The 24,416-nt window shown below is 38.5% G+C and overlaps 1 protein-coding gene across 2 annotated transcripts in view; it reads right to left on the bottom strand.

The window, feature by feature from the left end:
• cntnap2a (contactin associated protein 2a) overlaps positions 1-24,416 on the bottom strand; it is a 371,460-nt gene that overhangs the window by 164,538 nt on the left and 182,506 nt on the right. For both annotated transcript variants that reach the window (XM_040044091.1, XM_040044092.1), the window contains exons 4-9: positions 23,990-24,137; positions 17,301-17,353; positions 14,898-15,048; positions 13,928-14,112; positions 8,215-8,358; positions 6,501-6,762 (exon numbers count right to left, since the gene is read on the bottom strand). In XM_040044091.1, coding sequence (XP_039900025.1) covers positions 6,501-6,762; positions 8,215-8,358; positions 13,928-14,112; positions 14,898-15,048; positions 17,301-17,353; positions 23,990-24,137 — 943 coding nt within the window. The remainder of the gene's footprint in view (positions 1-6,500; positions 6,763-8,214; positions 8,359-13,927; positions 14,113-14,897; positions 15,049-17,300; positions 17,354-23,989; positions 24,138-24,416) is intronic.

The raw sequence follows: 24,416 nt of genomic DNA, 5'->3' as shown, positions 1-24,416 counted from the left end.
CTTATCTTGATTAATGCTGGTATCGACTGATATTAAAAAAAAATGTAACGAGATTTCTTTCCAATATCGCCCAGTTGGTGGATTCAGGTCTTAAAATAAAATTTGTGTATCGTAAAATAGTGTCAGACATTAAAACATATGTTTATGTTTGGGGAGTCAGTGCTGTCCTGTGCAATAAAACTGTGAAAAAAGGATTCTTAATGTCATATTCCATGCAAAATAAATCATGCAATATACCATTTATGCATGCATGTATTTATTTTTGTTTATTTATTTATTCGTGTGCGTGTTGTAGATCCATGTTAAGCTTCAATTTAATATTTTCTTGTTGTAAATGAAAAATTGAACCAATAAAGGGTTTGTTGAGGGTCAAAGGTCTCTCCTCTCCTCTCCTTTTTGTTTTTTTTTTTTTACCCTGTTTCTATTACATATTGATCCTGTATGTACACTATAAATGAATTTTGTCTGCTATGAATTTATGGGACCCTCTGGCACTCATGAATTTTAACCCCCCTCCTCCCCACTCCCACTACCACCCATCTCCTCCACTCCTAAATATTCAGCCCTCCAAGGTAATTCAAAGAGCTTTGCACGTCCTCCCAGATGGCAATATACCAACCACACAAAGCTCCAGACTATGACATATTAAGCTTTGGCTATGCACACATATATACATACAAATACAAATGCATTTGGACACGGACACACACACACACATTCTGGGGGAATGAAACAATATAACATTATAATCGGTGGGTGGCTGTACTGTGTTTTTTTCCCCTCAAATGTGTGCCTCAGGCCTTTCCATTATTGTAATGCTCTATGCTTCCTGTTCGGACTGTGCAAGTAACCTCATGTGTGACTGATGGCAATTCTGCATCTCAAAAGAAATGATTTTATGACTTCTTGCCGAGTTGATGGGTATGAAGTATGAATGCAAGTACATACGCACATGCAGAATTTTAAAATGGCAAAATATTTAAACTTTGGAGGACGCTGAATCAAATAGTTTCTGCTGCCTCTGGCTTTGTCCAATTTTGCAGCGAGGCTTACCTCTGACAGAGAATGATTCTGTGGGAAGATATAGTTCCCTAGTTGTATAAATAATGCAAGCAAATACACTGATTTACAAAAATAATGAGGAGAAGAGTCAATAAATGAAAAAAAAATATGAGTAGGGGAAAGGAAAGCAGATGAAAAAGTTGTTTGCATAACATTAACCATTTATAAACCTGAGAAATAAAACACTGCATAAAGCATGTGCAAAAATGTCTAACAGAAAAAAAAGAGTTGCTGGATGCTGGACTCTGATATTACATTGGGTGATGTTAATAACTATTGCTAGAAATTTTCAAATTAATTAGTTAGTAAATTACTTTAATTAAAGTTAATAAAACAGTACTTATACATAGGCTGTCATAAAAGTTTATTCTGGCACTAATAATACATGCTTTAAATAGTGTTTAAAAGGCAGGTGGAGCGGCACTGGCATAAATAATCATTCAGAATTTTTCATTTTCACTAATTGGTAGGTTTTCAGCCACAAAATGTACCTCCATAGTGTAGGGATAAATGGACTGGTACTTATATAGCACTTCTAATCACTTTAAGAACTCACTCAATACAAGCCTTGATTATTCAATTCACACACGCACATTTATAGAAATGCTTTTTTTCCCCTCAATGCTTAAGCACTTTTTAACCTAATGTTTACATGCCAAGACTTCAATGGATCGGGGTAAATCCATTGAATCCATCCAAGGTATCTTAGTTAAAGCCACTTTGTCATGCAGGTTGGAGGAGCCAGGGATGGAACCATTAACCTTGTGATTAATAGGTGATCTACGTCCTGAGCTACATTTGTTAGGCAAATGTATAGTGGTGTACACAATTGTCTAACAAAGATCCCTGTTGCAAGTCACAAATCAAACATACGGAGATGTGGCGTATATAAGTGAGCAGCTGAAAGTAGCTTTTAAAACATATATGATAACACTACTGATGATTTGTAGGCTATTAACTATTTTGGAAATGTACAAATCTACTGATAATTCTTATTATAAATAACATTTTTTGGCCTTCCCACATGCATTCATGCCTCTTGTTACTTGTCTCAGTCTAAAGTAAAATATGGAGGTCTACAATGCAGAGTGCTATAGTCTATAAATAGAGTCATATTTTCTTCACGATGTAGTGGGATGTTTAATTCAATAAGATTAATTACAACTATTTTAATGTTTTTTCTTCTTTGACAGCTAAACAGGAGTATAAAATATATTTCCTTACTATGTATCACAGGAATCTCATAGGAAATTAGATTTCTTGGTCTGTGCAAAAGCAGTCGAGACAGTGAGTATTGTTTCCATGGAAACAAAGCTGGTGCCTAATAATTCAATATTTAATCAAGAGGTGATCAGAGGAAAGCGTCTTCAACACATATACTCAAATACCTGCCACCTACCAGCTACAGGTACAAAGAGATCCTCTTTCATTGGCTTTGGTTTATTGGAAATTTTCATGGTTGGTAAATGAGAAAATAGAACTTTCATTTTAGTTTGGATATACCAAACATGCTTTGGTCCTGCTGCATGGTCATTAACACAACAATTTGCAGCTACACTCTAACAAAACTGTTATTTTGTGCCAATAAATGAGTGATGAGAGTAAAAGAAACAAAAACAAAGTTAATGAGTGTGTGGGAAAGTCATGGGAAAATTAGAGAATCGACTAGATATAAACACGCTCACAAAAACATTATTCAAAGGATTCCCACAGTCTCACCTGGAGTGTTCTCCCAAAAGCTTCGTGTGCCCTTTTGTTTTACTCTTTATCTGCCTGACTGAGAGATAAATGGATGAAATGACAGACGTTTTGTCAGAGAACAGAAGAGCATCTTTTCAGTGGTCACAAACACTTTTACTGCAAGTTGTTGCTATCACACACACACAAAAAACAGCTACACACACACACACACACACACACACATCTTGAATAAGCATACTTCTGTTAGTGGATGTGTGTGTTTAGTCGATGTGTGTGTTCATAGTGGGGAAGATCTATGGTCTGGTGGATTTGGCGTGTGGGGGTGGAGACTTTAATGACCTCAGACCCACAGTGGCAAGAAAGAGGTTATGAAGATATATGATGATTTTATTCAAGCCTTCTTTGCTTCATCTGCTCTCCCTATTTCTTGTGTTCCACCTGCCCGTTTAGTTTTCAGAAAAATGCGTTTAATTACCAGGTTGCACTTAAAAGTACATTAGGCAAAAAAAGAAAAAAGAAAAGTGGCCTCAATCACAACATCAGTGAGCCCAAACGTGTTCTCCTAGATAAAGTATTATATATATGAACTTGTGGAACAACTGTCTGTCATTAATGACACATTTAGAGCAAAAACAGACTGGCATGGGCCTTCTATTGAGAATCATAATATTTATCGTTATGTAAAAAGTCTAACATTGGTTTGCATTTTTGCTGCGGCCTGATCCAATAGCTCCTGAGGGGGGGAAGAAAAAGTCTCAGTCTAACTGGCTTATTACAGACCTTCCTCTAATTCTAGCTTTCAATAACACTATCTTTACAGCATTTCATTTCATTTGACGAAACAAACTGGTTAAAGAATATGTTTCTGGGGGCAAAAAAAGAAATGCTTGGAACGCCATATACTTTTAAGCATCACATGCAGTAGTTGCTGTGAATTTGTCTGCTGCTCATCTATGGATGTGAATTTCTTGTTCCACCACATCCCAAAGGTGCAGATCTAGTGACTGTGGAGGTCATTGGAGTACAGTGACTTAAATTTCATCTCTATGAAACCTGTTTAAGATGACTTGAGCTTCATGACATAGTGCAAGAGTGCCAAGAAAATATCCACTGCACAATTACATGACCAGCAGCCTGAAGTCTTAATAAATGGCACAAGGGATTCAAGATTTCATGTTGTTCGCACCAAATTTTGACCTTGCCCCCCAAATGTTGCAGGAGAAATCAGGACTCATCAGAACAGCCAGCATTACTGTCCAGCTCGCATGAACTCAGTTTTTTGTTTTTAGCTTCCAGTATTAGTCCCTGATCTGGTCTTCTGTTGCTTTAGCCCATGTGCTTCAAGGTTCGAGATGCTCTTATGCATACCTTATACGTTATAACGAGTGATTCGTTTCTGCTGCCTTCCTATCAGTTGAAGCAATCTGTCCATTCTCCTCTGACCGCTGTCATCAACAAAGCATTTTTGCCAAGAGAACTCACTGGATATTTTCTCTTTTTCAGACCAGTCTCTTTCAACCCTAGAGATGGTAATGTTGGAAAATCCCAGTGGATCAGCAGTTTCTGAAATATTCAGAGCAGCCCATCTGGCACAAACAACAATGCCACATTTAAAGACACATAATTTACCCTTCTTCCCTATTGTGATAATCAATTTGAACTTCACCAGGTCAACTTGACCATGTCTACGTGCCTAAATGCGCTGAATTGTTGCCATCCGACTGGCTGATTAGATATTTGTGTCCATAAACAGACGTGTTGAAATCAGCTTTGTACATTTCAAAGTTTACAGTATGTGATTCAATTCTGTTTACAGGAATTAATCACATCCCTTATTCTGACTCATGTAATGGCATATTATTTGGCCTAAACCAGAGATTTAGTACGAAAACACTTTCTGTGATTAACCATCATTGGTGAATTTGCAGTCTTAGATGGTTAAAAGGTTACTCGGGTTAAAAGCTCCAAATGAAAGAATGTGTGTGCTTGTGTGTTTTTCCTTCAAGCTAACAGAGAAAATGAGAACTACTTTATTTATCTTATCTGTTTGGAAATAGGTATATGTCTGAATAAGCTGTCACTTAAACGCTCCATAAACAAATTATCTCCAGTGGGAAAACTGGATGGCGTTGTGTCTGTGAGAAGCCTCTCTTTTCTCTCAGTCTCGTTTCGCTCCTCGATGTGTGCATATCTGCACGTCTCTCCCCAGTATATTTGCCATTAAGAGGGACTAAGCATTTCATTATAAGTCTACTGAGCTCCCACTGTGTCATTGAAGCTAGAAGCCAGTTTGGCTTTCTTTTTCAGAGATACTAATAACAGAATCAAAGGAGGGAGCATGTGTTTGCGTGTGCGGGTATGTGTTTGTGTGTCTATGTACTCTGGTAATACTGATGTAATCGCAGGCTCAATCCCAATTAGCCTAGAGGGTAACTCTGTAATAATCCCTACCCCTGGGCATAATGGCCTATTAAAGCAGCAGTGGACAGAATAAATGAGTGTGTCTACAGATAGAGAGGGAGAAAGAAAGAAGGGGAAGGAAGAAATAAGAGTATGGGAGGAAGGGGTGAGGGGCAAGAAAGGTTGTAGGAAGGGAATGAAATAAATGGAATAAAAAGAGCCACAGATGATAGCATCATGGCTAAAATTATTTTGAACCTTATTTTGTTTCTACCTTAACAATAAATTCCAGCTTTATGTGCATCAGTTTAATGGGCACCAAGTTTGCTTATTTTCAGCTCATTATTTTTATTCTTGGAATCGACAAGAGCGGCTTTGAAAATTAGCATTTCAAACTCACGCTTAATTACCTTGTAGTGGAACTTGATGTGACACCCCCCCCCTTAGTTCATCCCCTGTCTCAAACTAAGCCATTTTAGTAACCTCCCATGTCCCAAGTCAACCGTTATCACACAGAGCCAAGAACAATAGTAATAAGCAGTTCAAAACAGAGTGCTTAGAACAAGAAAAAGCCTGAACTTTTTGGCTAATGAGGATTACCTGCACTTACATCTCACTGAATCAAACATGTGCTTTTGGTAGATTATATGGCAGAAAATACAAAGACAACAGTTCCACTGCTGTCCTCACCGGTTCGCCTGTTAGTGTTGTTGGGTTTAAAACCACACAAAGCAATTGTCAAAAAAAAAACAAGAGATCAAATACTGAAATGGAATTACGAAACACCTATTGGACGGTCTTCATGTTAGGGCTGGTTTGAATGCTCCCAATATGCAACGAAAAGTCAGATTCACTTCTGTTCAGAATTCAATTAATCATGCAGCGTGCACATTAAATTTCATGAATCAATTTTTGCTTCAGTTTTATCTTCATAGCACACCGCTCACATGCTCCTGTCCCCAAAGAGCAAAATAACAGCTGATGTGGGAAACACATGAGCCACCTCAGCTGTGATTTGGTAGGTATATCTACTCATCATATTACATTTTTGTTTTAGTATGCTGTAGAGAAAGAAAAAACCTTTAAACCTTATTAAAACTTATTTTGTTGCAATCAGGTTTGATTATTGGTTCTATAGAGTTTTCATTTACTGTCCATTGAAAGAAAAAAACACTGCCCAAGAAGCATAACCGATGCGGCCGTTGAGTGGCAAGTCTTTTTCCTAGAAGGAGTTTCCTACATGAATGTTTTTCCATATAGTTCAATAGCAAATATAATGTAAGCAAACAAACGTCGTACATAAGTTGTGTGATATGTTTTTATGTAGGCAAACCCACCTGATGATAAATCTACTCGGTAGCTTTTGGCCGCTTTCGTCACATTGATGTGAACTGCAACCTTGCCGTCCTCAAGCGAGATCTCCAGAGTGCCATCATCAAGATTGCTGAAAAGCAGGAGGCCATGAGGGTTCCACGTACGAAACTGGAAGCCCACGGATACCGTGTTATGATTGGCTCGACCAGGCAACTGCAGGAAACTGGTGGCGTTGAAAAAGACTGGGAAGGTGTGGGTCTCCGCACAGGTGAAGGACAGGTTTCGCTGTTAGCATACAGAATTAGAAAAAAGAAAGAACAAAGATGGACAACGGGAGATTAATTAGTTTTTAAACAGAGAAGTCAAAAACAGAGCTAATGCCTTTAATGGGGCTTGCCTGTGAAATAAATGCCTCAAACACTTAAGGAAATCTTGTACTTCACCACCCTTTTGTTGCTTTTAATCTCACTTCTGAATGTGAGAGTGAATGAATAGTGGTATTGTAAAGCACTTTGGGTGCCTAGAAAAGTGCTATATAAATCCAATCCATTATTATTATTATTATTCTGCGTGATTACTTTCACATGTTAGTGACTGAAGCGAGATTGAAAGACTGATGAAGCTCGACCACACTCATCTTTTTCTTCTAACTAAACCTGTCTTTGAAATGTAACTATTTTCATCTTATTAATCACTTTATCTAACATTTTATCGACCTTTATTTAACATCAGCAACTATGTATAATTTAGATTCACCAATTAAGTTAATATGCAAGTCTCTAGATTATGGGGAGAAGTGGGAACACTTGAAGAAAACCATCTATCAGGAAAAAGCAGAACATATAAACTAGAATCCAGCTGACCAGGAGATCCTCCCTGCTGTGAGCAATAGTAGTAACTAATGCACTGCTGTGCTGAGAAACAGGGTTAAACAGTAACCTGGGTGAATTGCAGAAAAACAAACACTATTGTGGTATTTAGGCACTAATTATCATTGAATTTCTCCAACCTTGTGCTCTTAATCTAGTCATTAGCAAGCACACAGCATTGAGCTGCCTTTCCAACTATAGATGATTCCTGATTGTGTGTGTGTGTGTAGGTGTGTGTAGGTGTGTGTGTGTGTGTGAAATCTAAGAGCAGATCTGTTTTGATTAGAAATAAATGGCTGTGTGAAGTCATCAGAGAGAATTACAGGTGTGGTTTGAATGAACTTGATTAGTCCCACCATTTGTTCAATCAGTTCAACAGGGATCAAAGCAGATACACTGGCCGTCCCCTGAGAAAGAGCTCAGATTTTTCAGAAGCTAATTTTTAGGACTGCAGGGCAGTTAATGTGCTGAAGGTGCATCCTGCAGTCTGAAAAAGTAGGGTGCATTTCATGAAAAGAAACAAGGCCTTTAATCTGCATCTTGTGCCATCGAGATATGTTGAAAATAAACTGTTGAATAGTCAATGCAGTGAAAACCTGTCTTGCCACTGTAAGTTATGGTAAAATTGCAGTCATGATAACAACACTTGCAAAGACAGCAAGGACACACATGGAGGGGCCACTGACAGGTCAGTTGTATCTGATTAATTATGAATCTGTTCAAGCATTTTGGTTCATTGAATAATCTGCCCCCACAGTCGGGTCAAGTATGGAGTTAGTGTGACAATAATGAGCATGTTCAACAGGCAGCTGCCTTTCTAAGCGCTATTCCAAAACGTTTAGACATATATTTTGCACAGTTTCCTTACAAAGCTGGAGGTGTCGAGCTTCTTTCGGCGGGCCAGGTCTGTAATGTTGTCTCCATTGTAGTTGATGCTCTCCATGCAGCCTTTAAAGTTTTTCCTTCCTATTCCCACTGGCTTTCCACTGTATGGCATCCCGCCAAAACTCAACTACAGAGGGACATAGTGCAAAGAGTTAAAAAGAGATAGAGAGTGAGAAAAAAAACGCATGGCAAGAATTCCTTTAATTTTTCTTTAATAAGCTTTTCAGGCTTCTCCTCCTGGTTGCTTTTTATGGATTTACAAGTGTGCACATTCCCATTGCAAACAAATTTCTTACCTCGATGGATTGGACAATCAATTTCCTGTTTTAGGTATTATTGCCTGAACTCTTTGCATTTCATTATCTGATGTTCGTTATGTACATTTTATGGATTAGGGTGGTGCTAGTAATTTGTTTAAATCAAACAGTCTTACCTGTGGGGCATAAAGGATTCACACACACTTTCAGGTTGTAAAAATCAGTCAGTTTAGTTCGTAAAATGTCAGGATAGTCACTGATAGATATAGAAGACAGTATAAATTCCAGTACTATATTTGGGCAGTTACATGCTTTTTGTTCGTCATGCTTTGTGACTAAGCATATTTGATTTGAAGGAAAATAATGAATACTACGTTAAAGTGCCAAGCCATAGCTGCACTTTGAGGTTACATCAATATTGCAAAAACTTTGTGTTAGATACGGTCCTTTAAATTGCTGGGGCTCAAAAGTAATTGGCTTGACACTTGGTTACTAAAAGTTTCTAAGGCAGTCGGTTGTCATTTCAGTGTTAGTTCATGCACAGAAGAGCTCACACATGGCTCAGAGTTAATTAACAGTTGAGCTTTGACCTTTAGATTGACTCAGTATATAATCAAGTGACCACAGAAGTGGAAAAATGGTGATAGTAAATGTTTATCAGAAAGATATCAAAGGTAGTTGATTTTCAGAGTGTTTTTTGTCTTAAGGAAATAACAGAAAAAGGCAAACAAGCAGATCGGAAAATCATCTGCACGGTGTAAAAACTCCCATTTTGAGTGTTGGGATATTTCTAGAATGGAGCTATGAGATGGCACACCTCTTGACTATACAACTTGTGCACTCATACAATAACTGTTACTTAAGCAGGCAATCTAAATATTTTTTTCCTAATTTGAAAAGCAATTATTCAACCAAAAATTATGTCTAAAACTTGTGCAGCTCCACATTTCATATAATAAATGCGTGGTTGAACACAGGGCAGCACACGAGCCTTAAAATAATGCCTAATTTTTTTAAGTGTGAATTTTCTACACTAATTTTATTTCTGATTAAATATTGTGATTTCTTGTGGGCTCCTCTGTTTTATTGTCAGTCCCTCCTGTCTCACCCCATTTAGAAAATCCTGGAAACATCCCAAGATCTCAATCTGATGAAGCAGCAGTCCGCTTGCTGAAAGTCAGACAAAATGCAAAGAGACCCCACAGGCAAAAAAGATAAATAAACAAACAAAAACAAAGGTGACTTCAGTATAGGCCCGAGAGAGCATCACAAGGGATGATACAATATGTCCAATGATGCCTGTGGGTAAACGACTTTGGCAGTCATTTATTCTAACACATTTTTCACTCAATATTCACACAGACATAAAATAATTACTGTGACTTCATCTGTATAGTATGTGTCCAATTAATCTGGCCCTTCAGCTTCCCCCACCACATGCCCACCATTATTATTGACTTATTGACTTATTATTGACCTACTATAAAGCTCAAATTAAAGTGGAAGCACTTGAATGTAGGAGCCATTATTTTAGTAGAGAGCCTGAATAGGGAAAAAAAGAGCGTATAAAAATATTTTAGTTTTTCCATTCATGGTACCATTAATAGATAAATAACTTTTTTATAATGACAAAAAAATAAAAATACAATCATTGTTTGAGAGGCTCAAAGCTTCTCTATCTAATATGACTTTTGAAAATTTGGTGACACTATGTTGTGTAAATATTGCAGGTCCTCTTTTAAACACCAGGTGTAGGGTGCTCTTATAGAATAGGAAAGCGCAATATAAGAAGAGTAATGTTGTTACTTGCGTTATGAAGGTTCTTTAGTTATCTGTACCAGGCAAACAGAAAAACAATACTCGCTAATATGAAAGAAAAGGTTTTCTTCCTCCGCACTTCCGCTACAATCAGCTAATTTTGTCTTTGTGCGGGAGGAGGAAAATGGTAGAGGGCAGATATGGACTTTACTTTATTTTTATTGCACACAAGGATGCAATGAGCTGAGATGCAGCCTGTATCCAGGACAACAACAATTGCTTTATGCTGCTAACAGAACTTTGGCTCTTTGTAAACGTCTGCTAGACAGCATGCTAACACAAAGCTAGCTAAAACCCCAGAGTGATTATAAAGATGAGTGAATACTGACACCAGCCCAGCAGCCAGACCCTGAACTTCAACATATAACCAAAGCAGTAATAAGCAGTCAGGCTTGCGGCCTCCATTTCTACCTGTTCTTAAGGTACAATCACCATGGCCTTGAAGTCTTTTTAGGCTCTTTTTCATCTTATTTTTGTGTCGTTGGCTTTGCATTTCTAAATACTAAAAGAAAGATTGTATGTCTGGCCTAATTAGGATAGGGATTTGTAATGATTTGTGGATTTGTGGAACTGAAAGAAAGTAACAAATTAAGCAATGTACTGCATTACTTTAAAGAAAAGTAATGAGCAATGTGTAATACATTACTTTTTATGAGTAAAGACCCACACACTGCACATTATATATATTGTGCATGAAATACAACCACTAGACTGGTAGGAGAAAGCATTAAAGGAGAAACATGGTCTTTTTGGGAGAACAGATGTGCTGAGAGGAGCATTCAGGTGTGAAGATGAGGGCTAATAAACTGGCACCTGATGGGAAGCACTGAAGAACAGAGGACTGATAAAATGTAAACTGGGTTTCATATTTGTTCTACAGTTATACGTGTGTTTGTTTGTTTTTTTCCATTTTACACACAACTCTGAGCCCTGAAGGGAGCCAAAATGATGCAGGGCAGTGTGCAATTACCAGTCGATGTGTCTGTCTGTCTGTTTGTGTGCATGTGTGTTGTTGCTTGTGCTGTGTGTGCATCTGTGGTGACGCTCCAATAGCCTTAGTAATTACTGCCAAGGGTAGACACAAATGCACCCGGATATTTAGTCTACAGCCCTAAATGGGAGCAGAGGACGCACATACACACAAACAAAGATGCACACAAAATAGAGTGTGCAGACTAAATGTACTGAGTACAGTAGTACACTTGACTAAAAGCTGGTCACAAACTGTAGATAGACTTAGTCAGGCAATAACATTGGTAGAATCTATTTAAGGTTCACCACAGACACACCACACACATGCACACAAAGCCTCCTGGTACACCTTTGTTGTATAGATTTCCCTCCAGATCCCTTAATTCAACAGCTTCAGTTTTAATTGGACTGTGGTTTGTCCTGCCCCATTTCTCAGCATCCTACTTAACACTGGAATAGATCAGGCATATCAGCAATACCTAGCAAAGGTCAAACACTTACACACAACCACATCAATAAAAACACAAACACACAGACATACACATCCTGAAAACCTTGTGTGTATTCAAAATTGCACACGTGCATGTGCACTCTCACATTACAAACAAATTTCATACTTGTATGTATCCCATAATCAGTTTCCTGTTATAGGTATTATTAGCTGAGCGAGTTGCATTTCATTAGCTGATGTTCATTATGGCAATTTTATCGAGTAGCATGATAGCTGAGTGTAAAACCAATATCTAATTTCCTGTGTGGCTTTATTTTACTGTACTGATCACTTGTGATGAGCAGTTTAAATGCAGTTGCAAATTAGAAAACAGCACAAGGGCATAAGGCAGCAAGTGAAGAAAGGAAACAAACACAGACAAATGCAACCTTATGCTTAAACTGCTCACATTGCGGCATTCTCTGCAAAATGTCACCTAAACCAGAATCATTAATCTCCAAAATCCAAATACACACTGACATAACTGTTAATGAATGAAACACTGCAAGGTACTTCATGCAGTCAATTCAAGTCAGTTGGGTGTATTAGATGTAAATGGGAAAATAAAGATAAGACATTATTTTACAAGTAGAGATTCAGCTTGGTATTTATAGTCTACCTACAAACATTAAGACTGCACTAATGGCAGCATTCAAACTGGACAATTATTGTGTCTGTGTTACGGCCCTAGCTGGGCCTCCTGATACTGCCCTTGTGTGGGCGTGGTGTTTTTCTCCGCCTCCTCCTCTTTTGCTCCACCCCTCTGTCTCTCTCTTGCTCTCTCTCTCCCCAGGACACAGCTGCTGCTCATTGGACTCACTTACCACCTGGGCCCAGTCAGCAATCACCTCTCTGAGGTCATATAAGCTGGGGATGAGCTGTGAGCAGGGCGTGGGGTGTCTCTGCTTGGTGTGTAGGTAGCCTGCCTGCCTGCCTGCCTGCCTGAAGTGTGGAGTTGTGGAGTTGTGGAGTTGTGGAGTTGTGGAGTTGTGGAGTTGTGGAGTTGTGGAGTTGTGGAGTTGTGGAGTTGTGGAGTTGTGGAAACAGCATAGCTGCTTTGCGTGAGTAGTGTGGGCTTGTGGGCCTTGGCAGCAGTAAAGCCAGCTGCTGTTAGTGACAGGGTGAGCTTGTGGGCCCCTGGAAGTGCCTCCTCGTGGTGTGGAGTTTTTGTTTGGTTGTTGTGTTCTTTGTTGTTGCAACCTTTTTTCCCTTTTTCGGCATGTTATTGGTAATACGGCGTTGCCGGCTCCTTACGTTATGATTATCTACAATAAAGACTGTTATTTACTAAGAACACCTGTCTGTTTTCCTTTCATTCTGTTCTGGACTCATTTGTTACTGGTCCCCTCACTCGCATGCCTAGACCCCTTTGGGGGGGACGTAACAATGATAGATTTTGACTTAACCTTTTGGGGGATTTTGGCAAAGTCTGCAACATTGTACAGTACAATGTGATATATCCTGGATATTTCCAGGATGGCATAAGAACTGCATTTGCACACCTTCTGACTTTGTAGCACATAAAGTTTGATCCTAATTAATAAATAGAGCTAAACTTATTTAATTAAATACTTAACTTTAAAATTGTTTTTGTAAATAATTAGCCAAACCAAGTGCACAGTTTGGTCCTACACAGTGCAGTGACTATTTGCTGGATGAGCAGGATCTCTAACAGATGTTGCACGGTTACAATTAACAACCATATAGCTGAAGAACTAAGAACACGTCTGTTTCTTCTTTGCCTGGTAACCAGTCATCCGTATAATAGGCAGCTGGTCTTGGCTGACATTATGTCACCATCTTAAGTTGCTTCAATACCAAGACTACCTATCAATGTTATGCTCTTGAATCATTTGGCGTTTTTTTCTTTCTTTCTCTTAACTATTAGGTTTGCAAGCCAACCCTATGGACAGACAGAAGGAGATCAAGCATGCATTACAAATGCACATCTTCAAGTGATCTGACTGGGACTTCTAAGGAGCTTTGGGAGCAGTTTATGGCTGCTCGGACACAACCTCAAAAGCACTATCAGTCAAATTCAAATGTCATATAGTTATTCATATTTATCATGGCAGTGGCAGAAAATCTTGAACTTTTCAACTTTCTCATATTTCCTTATTGTTTGTGTTATTATGTTTATTGGCTTCATCTCGACTTACTTCATAGTCCAAATCGAGGTGGTCAAACTCTCCATTAGTCCTGAAGTGCTGAGTGTGTCTGTCCAAGGTGAAGTTCACATTGCGACGGTAGCGTTCAATCACTACTGAGTGCCAGTGATTGTCATCCAAGAGGCTCCCTGTGGTCACAGAGGTATGACCCAGGATCGAGCCATACTGATTACTGCCTGTAATAAACACAGGATAAGCCTTAAAATGCAGACATGAGAACGGCGGCTGAATTTGTAAATACAAAAAATGGTGTGACTTCTCTGGGAAGGATTTGTCAAACTGGCTAGGAAAATTTTTAGTCCTTCACAAAATATCCTGATACCTCCAAACTCTGTACTTCGCATAGGTTTCCATAACCATATACTTTAAAGTTGGTTTAATAGCATATAACATGACCCATTTTGCAGTACATTACTTTCATGAGTTTGCAACCAGGTGCTGTAAAAATAAAACAAATATGTTACACACAAGCAAACACAACATTTTTTTTTTACTGATTTCATTTAATTTTAAAGTCTAACTTTAAAGGATGTCTGCAGTAAGACATCCTTGGTGTGTCAGACACACTTCTGGTTAACAGTGAATCATGATTCACAGACGTATGGATGGCATGGGCTTTTGTTTCCTTTATGAAGAGGGGGGAATTGTGTGTGAATCTTAACTTTGCACTTGACTAATATAATTTCAACAAACCTCCATCAGTATATCCATTGATCCCATCAAAGCACAGCAAAGTGTTATTTTTTGTATCCCAATTCATTTCCATTATTTCCCAGCTGCTTTTTATAGACACACATTGATGGAGGTTTCAAAACATCCTCACATGTTTAAACATCACTGTAAAGCAAGACATGTCTGAGGCTGATACCGTAAAGACCTAAATCCTAAACACTGTTGGAGAAGGATCACCATCAAGAGAAAGTTGCTTTTTCTAACTCTGTGGCATTTATTTGTTACCCACCCAGGTTTATCTGCAGCAGCAGCTTGGCTTTACGGAGTTCCAGTGTGATATAGTCTCCCTGCTGGCCTTCCCCATGGAGAATCACACCCTCACTTTCTGACGTCTTAAACCTCAGTGCGATCACGTCCTTAATGATCTTCATCTTCTTCACCTGTGTTAGCAAACACCAATGACTTTGTGTGATTGTTTGCAACACTGGTAACTAATTTCTGATTAGATTAAAATGAAACATTATGTTAAAAAACAACAACAAAAAAACACCAATGCAAAACAATGAAAAGCAATCTTTTCACTTTAGAAACTTTTATACTTGGTAACAAAACAAGACAATTTTTGCCTGTTCAAAATCTACATCCATTTATTTATATATAGCTCTCATAAAAAATGCCAGTTTATCGTGATACATTTGAATTTTTTCATACTAAGTTTTGATTTTATGATCTAGCCTATATAATATGCAGGTATATGCTGTGTACCAACTAACAAGACTCCAGACTCCAAGACTTCTATTTAAGGGCAATAGTTTTAAACACGTATAGGATCCCAAGTCTTGATAAAACACAATGACAAACAAAATACTGAAACTCTCTGTTAAATACAGGGAGTGCAGAATTATTAGGCAAGTTGTATTTTTGAGGAATAATTTTATTATTGAACAACAACCATGTTCTCAATGAACCCAAAAAACTCATTAATATCAAAGCTGAATGTTTCTGGAAGTAGTTTTTAGTTTGTTTTTAGTTTTAGCTATTTTAGGGGGATATCTGTGTGTGCAGGTGACTATTACTGTGCATAATTATTAGGCAACTTAACAAAAAACAAATATATACCCATTTCAATTATTTATTTTTACCAGTGAAACCAATATAACATCTCCACATTCACAAATATACATTTCTGACATTCAAAAACAAAACAAAAACAAATCAGCGACCAATATAGCCACCTTTCTTTGCAAGGACACTCAAAAGCCTGCCATCCATGGATTCTGTCAGTGTTTTGATCTGTTCACCATCAACATTGCGTGCAGCAGCAACCACAGCCTCCCAGACACTGTTCAGAGAGGTGTACTGTTTTCCCTCCTTGTAAATCTCACATTTGATGATGGACCACAGGTTCTCAATGGGGTTCAGATCAGGTGAACAAGGAGGCCATGTCATTAGTTTTTCTTCTTTTATACCCTTTCTTGCCAGCCACGCTGTGGAGTACTTGGACGCGTGTGATGGAGCATTGTCCTGCATGAAAATCATGTTTTTCTTGAAGGATGCAGACTTCTTCCTGTACCACTGCTTGAAGAAGGTGTCTCCCAGAAACTGGCAGTAGGACTGGGAGTTGAGCTTGACTCCATCCTCAACCCGAAAAGGCCCCACAAGCTCATCTTTGATGATACCAGCCCAAACCAGTACTCCACCTCCACCTTGCTGGCGTCTGAGTCGGACTGGAGCTCTCTGCCCTTTACCAATCCAGCCACGGGCCCATCCATCTGGCCCATCAAGACTCACTCTCATTTCATCAGTCCATAAAACCTTAGAAAAATCAGTCTTGAGATATTTCTTGGCCCAGTCTTGACGTTTCAGCTTGTGTGTCTTGTTCAGTGGTGGTCGTCTTTCAGCCTTTCTTACCTTGGCCATGTCTCTGAGTATTGCACACCTTGTGCTTTTGGGCACTCCAGTGATGTTGCAGCTCTGAAACATGGCCAAACTGGTGGCAAGTGGCATCTTGGCAGCTGCACGCTTGACTTTTCTCAGTTCATGGGCAGTTATTTTGCGCCTTGGTTTTTCCACACGCTTCTTGCGACCCTGTTGACTATTTTGAATGAAACGCTTGATTGTTCGATGATCACGCTTCAGAAGCTTTGCAATTTTGAGACTGCTGCATCCCTCTGCAAGATATCTCACTATTTTTGACTTTTCTGAGCCTGTCAAGTCCTTCTTTTGACCCATTTTGCCGAAGGAAAGGAAGTTGCCTAATAATTATGCGCACCTGATATAGGGTGTTGATGTCATTAGACCACACCCCTTCTCATTACAGAGATGCACATCACCTAATATGCTTAATTGGTAGTAGGCTTTCGAGCCTATACAGCTTGGAGTAAGACAACATGCATGAAGAGGATGATGTGGACAAAATACTCATTTGCCTAATAATTCTGCACTCCCTGTATGTTTTCCAATGTTTATTAAAGGACTGCCATAAGTTTGTGTGACTAGCAAAGGAATGATCAATATAACCAATACCCTCTACTAGAATTCATTACAGGATCTAGTCTCCATGTTCTACAATGACCGAGTCAATATTGCTTTTTATATTCCAGTTTATTCAAAATTGAATATCCAATTCCAATCCAATAATTTTGAATATCCAATTTTAAATATTCGACTACTGAAGTTGAAATTTCGGTACCTTAAAACGATATGAGATCACACCCTGCCCATCAAAATTGATGATGTCTGCCCCTAAAGGAGGAAGATGGAATTAAAAGACAGGAAGAGAGAGAGAGAGAGAAAGAGAGAGAGAGAGAGAGAGAGAGAGAGATTATTATTTAAACAAACACAAACCACAAACATTCAGATACATTCAATTCAAACCTGACAGTAATATTTAAAAGAACAGGTGCGCTAATAATAGATGAACGTGTAAAAGGGCAAATTAAATTAGATATTATATTGCCAGCTCAATTTCTGGCTTTATATGCATATGGCTTTACATGCCACAAATTGCCTTTTTCAAAGGAAAATTTTTATATGTCACAGTAGGAAGAACACGTTGGCTAATTGACACACATTTTTTGTTTACTGGCACACTTGCTATTAATCATGTTTCCTTTTTAATGCTATACGTTAAGATTAAAAATAATTGCAATAATTAAAAAAATGATATGCCTTTTTTACACATTTAAAAACTGCCACACAGATACACCTGCATGCAGACTGAGCTGGGAGCTCCAACTTATCCCAGGTTAATCGAGGAGAACTCAAGCCATGAGTGTCATGTTAAACAAAGTTAAAGTACAAAGAAATGCTATGTGTATATACCATACGTATAAGTGAAGGAGCTCAAAAAAGAGACAAGCAGTGGCGTGAGGATGATTTTCAGACCTTGAGCTCAGTAATAAAGAGCAGTGCTTGAGGCATCTCTTCAGTCTTACTATCATCATGACAAGTGTTCGAGTGGTTAGTGGAGAACACATATGTGGCAAGATTGGTTGGAGAATTTAGAGAAGAGAGCACAGGAAATGATGGGATAACATAGCTAGGGAAAGATATACAGGGATAATGATGCACAGTCACACTGCCCCTCAATCGTATATGATTTCTTGGGTTTTCACTTATATAAAACACAGAAATACACAAATATACTGAGGATGCCTTTCCTGATAAATAGTTGAGGGGAGGTAGAGGGAACTTACATCTGTTCCCTTTGTTCCAACTTCTCAAATGCTGTCTCGCTTTCAGTATTTTTTGCTGCTTCACCCTCATCCCACTCTTTCCAATTTCATCTTTCTCCATTACTCTCCACTCTGCTCCACTTGTTATTTATTTTGGTTCTGTCTTTAGTTTCCAATCTTTCTTCAGTCATTTCACTTTGATTTTTGTTCTGTCACATTTATGGTACAGGCATTGGTGGTATTTCAGTGTCCAACAGTTTTATATGTCACCATATATGGACGCATGCATGCGCGCACACACAAAAAATGCAAATACAAATGTTTTATGGTTGCTTATAATTATGCTAATGCCAAAAAAGTCTCTGACATTTTAAACTACAAAATGAAGTTTGACATTGAAATGTTAAACTATAACTACATAATGCATTTTTCAACTGCTTAAATACTAGCTTCAGTTCTCTAAAACTAATTGTCAGTGGCCTGAACGCATATATTTAATTAACTTGTAAATATCCTGCTACAGTAATGTTTGGTTTTTGATTTTAATGGTCAGGTTGTTGTTAGTTAACATGACATAATCACAATCATCATAATATAGCATGCATAATTAAAGTTTTGTGGATATAAATGCGATGTTACTGTCATGAAATTAAAATTATACAGGTGAGTAAACAGTGTAAATTAGTCATTTTAGCTGCTGGTAGGTGGTTGCTTTACAACATTTTGATGAAATAATAGATATGCATAATTCATGTTCTCTGTGCTACAAAATCTTGCAAAACTAAAATGATACAATGCTTTTCTAAGGTTTTACAGGTGCAAAGGTGCATCCTTGCCCATTGTTAAATGGTTGCCAGGGAACATGATCACATTATAATACACAATGCATGAGTTTTGCGGATATAAATTAACCATTAATGTTGTGAAATTCAAATTATATGATGGGTATTATGAGTGCATAGATGTTAAATATGGGTTATTATCACTCATTGGTAGGTGGCTGCTAGGCAAAATGATGATGTCATAACATATGGTTCTATAGATAAGAACCTTAAAGGGATCTAAGATGTACCTATGTGCCAAGTCTGGTTGCTCAACTCCTGACTGTGTAGGTGGAGTTTGTGGGCGGAGAGAGATTTTAATTTAATCTTACGTAAAGTACTATTTTTTTTATCCTATTTATTGTTTTTGCAAAACATTTAACCCATTCTAACAGATTAAAATATCGTTTTAAAGGTGAAGCTATTGTGATGAATCAGAGTAACTATAAATCAAACTAGGAACCACAAGCCTCACCTTGATAGTATAAAATGTTTCTTGATCTAATGTATCCATTCAAGTTAGTAGAAACTTGTTTCAGGTGTTGCTGGGAGGAGCCAGAGACAATGGTTTCTAGTGGCACTCTGGACTATGTGAAATTTTCTCTCCTGGTAAACACAAACTGACTTCCCTTTCATAACACTGAAAACTAATTCACATTTTAAATCACATATCTGTGTTGGTTTGAAAACAATACTTGAGATGTAACTTTCTGCTTTGGTCAAATAAAGATAATTGTTTCAGACTGTTTATCTGTCATGAAAGCAAGTTTTATTTGCAACACCATACATGCAGTTCCCATGCTTACTCTAATGTAATATTGAGCCAGAATGATGCTGTTTAAGCTGATACTTACTCTAGAATTAGATACTATTCAGAAGAAAATCTCCATAAGTACATTTCTTAGCTTTGACAGATTATGATGGCGATACATCATACTGACAACAGATTTGGTCTTTGGCATAAAAAAAAAAAGCCACGGGTTGAAGTCAGCTGTGAAAGAGATTGCATTTGTATGGAAAATTAAATTTGTACTCTCTGTTTCTGTCTGATTCCCCTTTCTCTCACATATTGCTTCTACTATTTACCGACTCATCTATGAAGTAATTGATTTGCTGTTGATCCTATGTTAATCAAAATGGAAATGAGCATGTAAATTCCACAGCACGGTGAATCATGACTCCTTTACAGCTTGCACCTCTGGCACAACCACATCCACACACATGCATACAGATACTGCCTTTTATTGCATAGTCCTAGATGAGTCATAATATGGCATTGCATTTAATTATCATACATTTTCAGAACCCAGAATTATCATCTACAACCAACATATTTGGTGATTATGCTGGAAACATAACATCTATATTTATCTGCCTCCTTTTCCTCCCACTACTTCTCTTTTGTGCTTTCTGTTTTCATCCTCTTTTCTCTGCCATTGCCCAACACTGTACTTCTCCCGTCTTTCATCTTCCAGCTGGGAAGCGGGAAAAACATTTACAAGAAGCTGATTCTAGGGGAACTGCAGAGTCAGGGAGTGAAGGATGGCTAGATGAACAGACAAATGTATGAGTTCTCATTTTCTGACTGAATGCTGAAGAAAGAAGCAGTGACAGCATAATCATGAGGAACCACTGCAGGCTTCAAAACAAAGATGACAGACAACTCTGAAAGATGATGCACCTGACCAGAGGGAGTGTGTGTGTATGTGTAGTTGTAGTTGTGTTTCCCTCTTTCTGTGTTTCTGCTGATACTTGAGTTTTAAGCATGTGTCTTCCTTATTTTGCATTTATTATACATCTCAAAACAGATGTCACTGAGTGGTGGACAACATTCATATCTGTCAGAAACACAAACTCTCTGAGCTTAGTTGGGCCTTGAGACAAGCAAGTAGGTTTCTTTTTTTTTTGTTTCGTTTTTTTATTTTTTGTTTTCCTTCCTCGTCTTCTTTTTTATTTTAGTGCTATTTAGTGAAAACCTCAATCAGATTAGAAATAAAAATAAGACTGTAAAGTCTATATGTGACCAAGAAAAACTGGTGGTTTGGAAGTGACCCCATTGATTTTTTTTCCCTGTGTGGGATCAATTGCAAGTAGTTGCTGTGAACAACTGGTCCTCAGAGGTTTACCATGCAGCACCCGTCTTTGGGTGACCACTTTTGGTCTGAAGGCATCTGGTGGGAGGCAACCTTCCTTGGCCCAACTCGGCTGGATTGAGTGCCTTAACTCTCAAACAGATTGGCAAAGGTTTGAAATTAATTTCCATCTTATTTACAAATGCATAGAGATTGTGTTGATGTGCGCAAATTCTCTGCTTCACCAAACAATGATGCAAACACACAAACCTGAGTCAATCAGGTTCAGCCAGGCAATTTACTGCAAATTGCACCAAATTTAACACAGAAAAACGTGTCTTAATTTATGCCAACTATGTGCGTAGTAGTTGGCGCTATAAGTGTTTATTTATTTGACATGAGAGAAGGAAATGTTATAAGAACTCTCCTCACGTCCAACTTCTAATAGAAGAGTTCACCCTTATTCCATAAATATATAAACATATTTTTAAGCCTCCCCTTGTGTATTTGAGCTGCCATGCTGTTTTCAGAGAGAAACATGTGCACTACCTTTTAAAAAAGCTAATACGCTATGTATTATTTTGTTACTTGCTTCCAGCCTTAAAAGTATGCTGCTCAAGGTTGAAAGTTGGTTGTTCAGTCAAAAAATGACTCCAGACTGTCTCGTTGGTGCTTTATTCCTGTTTTTATTTTATTGCATTCTCAATTAAGCAAAGCTGAAAGACAGCAACTAACTGCAAGGGATCTCACACCTGGTCTCTGCCTTTAACTTCAAAATTTCAAGGGTAGAGAGATTGGAGGCACTCATTGTCATGTTTAAGAAACCAGTTTGAGATGATTTGAGTTTTGAGATATGCTTTGGAAGCAACCATCAGAAGATGGGTGCACTGTAGTCATAAAGGATGGACATGGTCAGCAGTGATACTCAAGTATGATACTCAGTTGGCACCGAGAGCCCTAAAGTGTGCCAACAACAACAGCCTGAGCCTTGAAAGAAAGCAGGATGGATCCATGTTTTCATGTTATTTATATTAAATTCTGGCCCTGCTATCTGAATGGTCCACCTGTTGGTCTCCTGTTGTCCAGTTTTGATAAGTCTGTGCAAATGGTAATATCAGTTTCCTATTCTTAGCTCCTATTCGTAGCTCTTTGTATAGGCCTCTGATGCTGTAGCCGTCTGCTTCATGGTTCAACATGTTGGGGGGTGCTATTCTGCATACCTCGTCTGTAATGAGTGGTTATTTGAGATACTGCTGCCTTCCTATCAGCTCAAAGCAGTCTGACCATTCGCCTCTGCCCCTCACACAGAGAACTGCCAATGCCAATGTGAAACAGTGAGTTTGGATCAAGCCCAATTTAACTTTTTCTGCTGTCTAAAGTAAAGTGGTAACCTCTTTCTCAAAGTGCTTGCAGGTATAGGCTGCATAAGGTATGTTTCACATCCTGCTCAAATACTCCAGAACCACTGGTGCTTGACAGCATGCCCAATGTTATGTAAGTTATTGATTGTTCCTACATTTCTTTTGCTAAATTTGAGAAATATATCTTGCTGAGTGTTACTGGAATACTATGACTTTTTCCAAATTTGGAAAACTGCATCCAGATATTGTTCCAATTCTATTATGTTTTAAAGCTAGCTCTTTCACCAGATCTGTTCAAAATACATTATCTCTTATTGTCTTAGGTAAAAACAAAGCCCCAGCAATTCCATGTTAGGATCACTGACACCATTGATGTGTGAGAAAAGTCAAATGACAATGCCAACAAAATGAGCTAAGTGTGATTATAAATGTGTGGGGAGAAGTAATGTGTATAAGCTTGAAATGAACTGAATGGCTGTGTTGCTCATGCTAGGAGTGCCTATGCACGCATGTGTGCATCTGTATGTGGTAAGTGTATGTGCAGCACATTTCGTGGTCCTTATCATTACTGTCATGCTTTTCTTTTGACATGGGAAGGAAATGAAACAAGGAAAATATAATCAATGAACCGAGGACTGACTGGAATACAACGCATGCCCTTGCATTCGCGCACACAAACGCACACGCGCACACCCCCTCCCTCACAAACATATCCACGCATAGTGCAATCACATCTCCCGAATGAAAGATGTATGTGTGTCACTTATAACAGTAATTTATGCAGAGCCTTAATTGAAAATTGTTATCAGAATCAATTTGGCAGCCTTTAATAGGATGAGGGCAAAGAGGCTGCAAGAGAGCCAGTTCCCTGGATGATGCATTTGTTAGAAAGCGAGAGACAGTGTATGAGTGTTTGTGTATCTGTACATGTTTGCGAGTTTGCAGCCGTGCTCTGCATATTTCTGCAAATTGATTTTATTTGTGCATGTATGTATCGTGGCAGGCTTTCATGCTGGGATTGTGTTTAATTCACATGCAGAAATAGCTCCATTGTGCCTTGATTGGAGCTGACAAACCATCATTAGGTTCTCCACATGGATCAGCAATTTGAAATGCTAAGTGCTAGGCTGCACATGTTTAAAGCCTGTGAGGCTACTAGGAGTATATTTACTTAGGAGTGGAATCTATCTGGTTTCTTTAAACGGCTGTTGTATCTGAGTGTTGTGATTCCAGACCAACCAAATGACTGTAAAGCAATTAATATGCAAATGGATGCCTCCACCTTTGATTATTGTTCTGTCTAATAATGTGTGAAGATTCAAGGTGTTACAGGTGTTAGATTAGCCATGTGTGTAAGAGAAATATAAAAGAGACATTGCAGGTGTTCTCCAAACCTGTTTGTGTGTGTCTTTGTGTGTGCCTGTGTGTGTGTGTGTTTATCTCCACTCACAGTAGGAGCATCCGTAAACTTCTATTCGCAGACCAATCCGTCCCTCCTCGCTCCAGTCTAACGGGATGAGCCTAAGGAAGCGAGCCACGATTCCCTGCTGGAGCTCATGGCGAACTGCACTCTCTGAGTTGGAGTTCCCAGAGAAAGCCTATGAACATAATCATTCATATACACACAGACATAGAGAGAAACACACACACACACAAATTAAATACATCAAAGCCACAAGCCTGAAGACAAACAAGCAGCTTCAGGACTTCAGAACAAGAGTATTTGTTCCACTCACCACATCCTACCCTGAAGGTGCTCACTCACAAAACATACAAAATAATTATGAGTATACATATCTAATATGCCCACCATAGGACAGTCTAACCGTAGGGAATGTTAGGAGTAAATTGCATATTGTATTAAGCTTCGTATGCAT

The sequence above is a fragment of the Simochromis diagramma genome, unplaced genomic scaffold (genome assembly GCF_900408965.1).
Source record: "Simochromis diagramma unplaced genomic scaffold, fSimDia1.1 OVJJ01000602.1, whole genome shotgun sequence".
NCBI classification, from domain to species: domain Eukaryota; kingdom Metazoa; phylum Chordata; class Actinopteri; order Cichliformes; family Cichlidae; genus Simochromis; species Simochromis diagramma.
The sequence above is the reverse complement of the archived record's forward strand: the minus strand, read 5'-3'. Positions and strand labels throughout refer to the sequence as shown.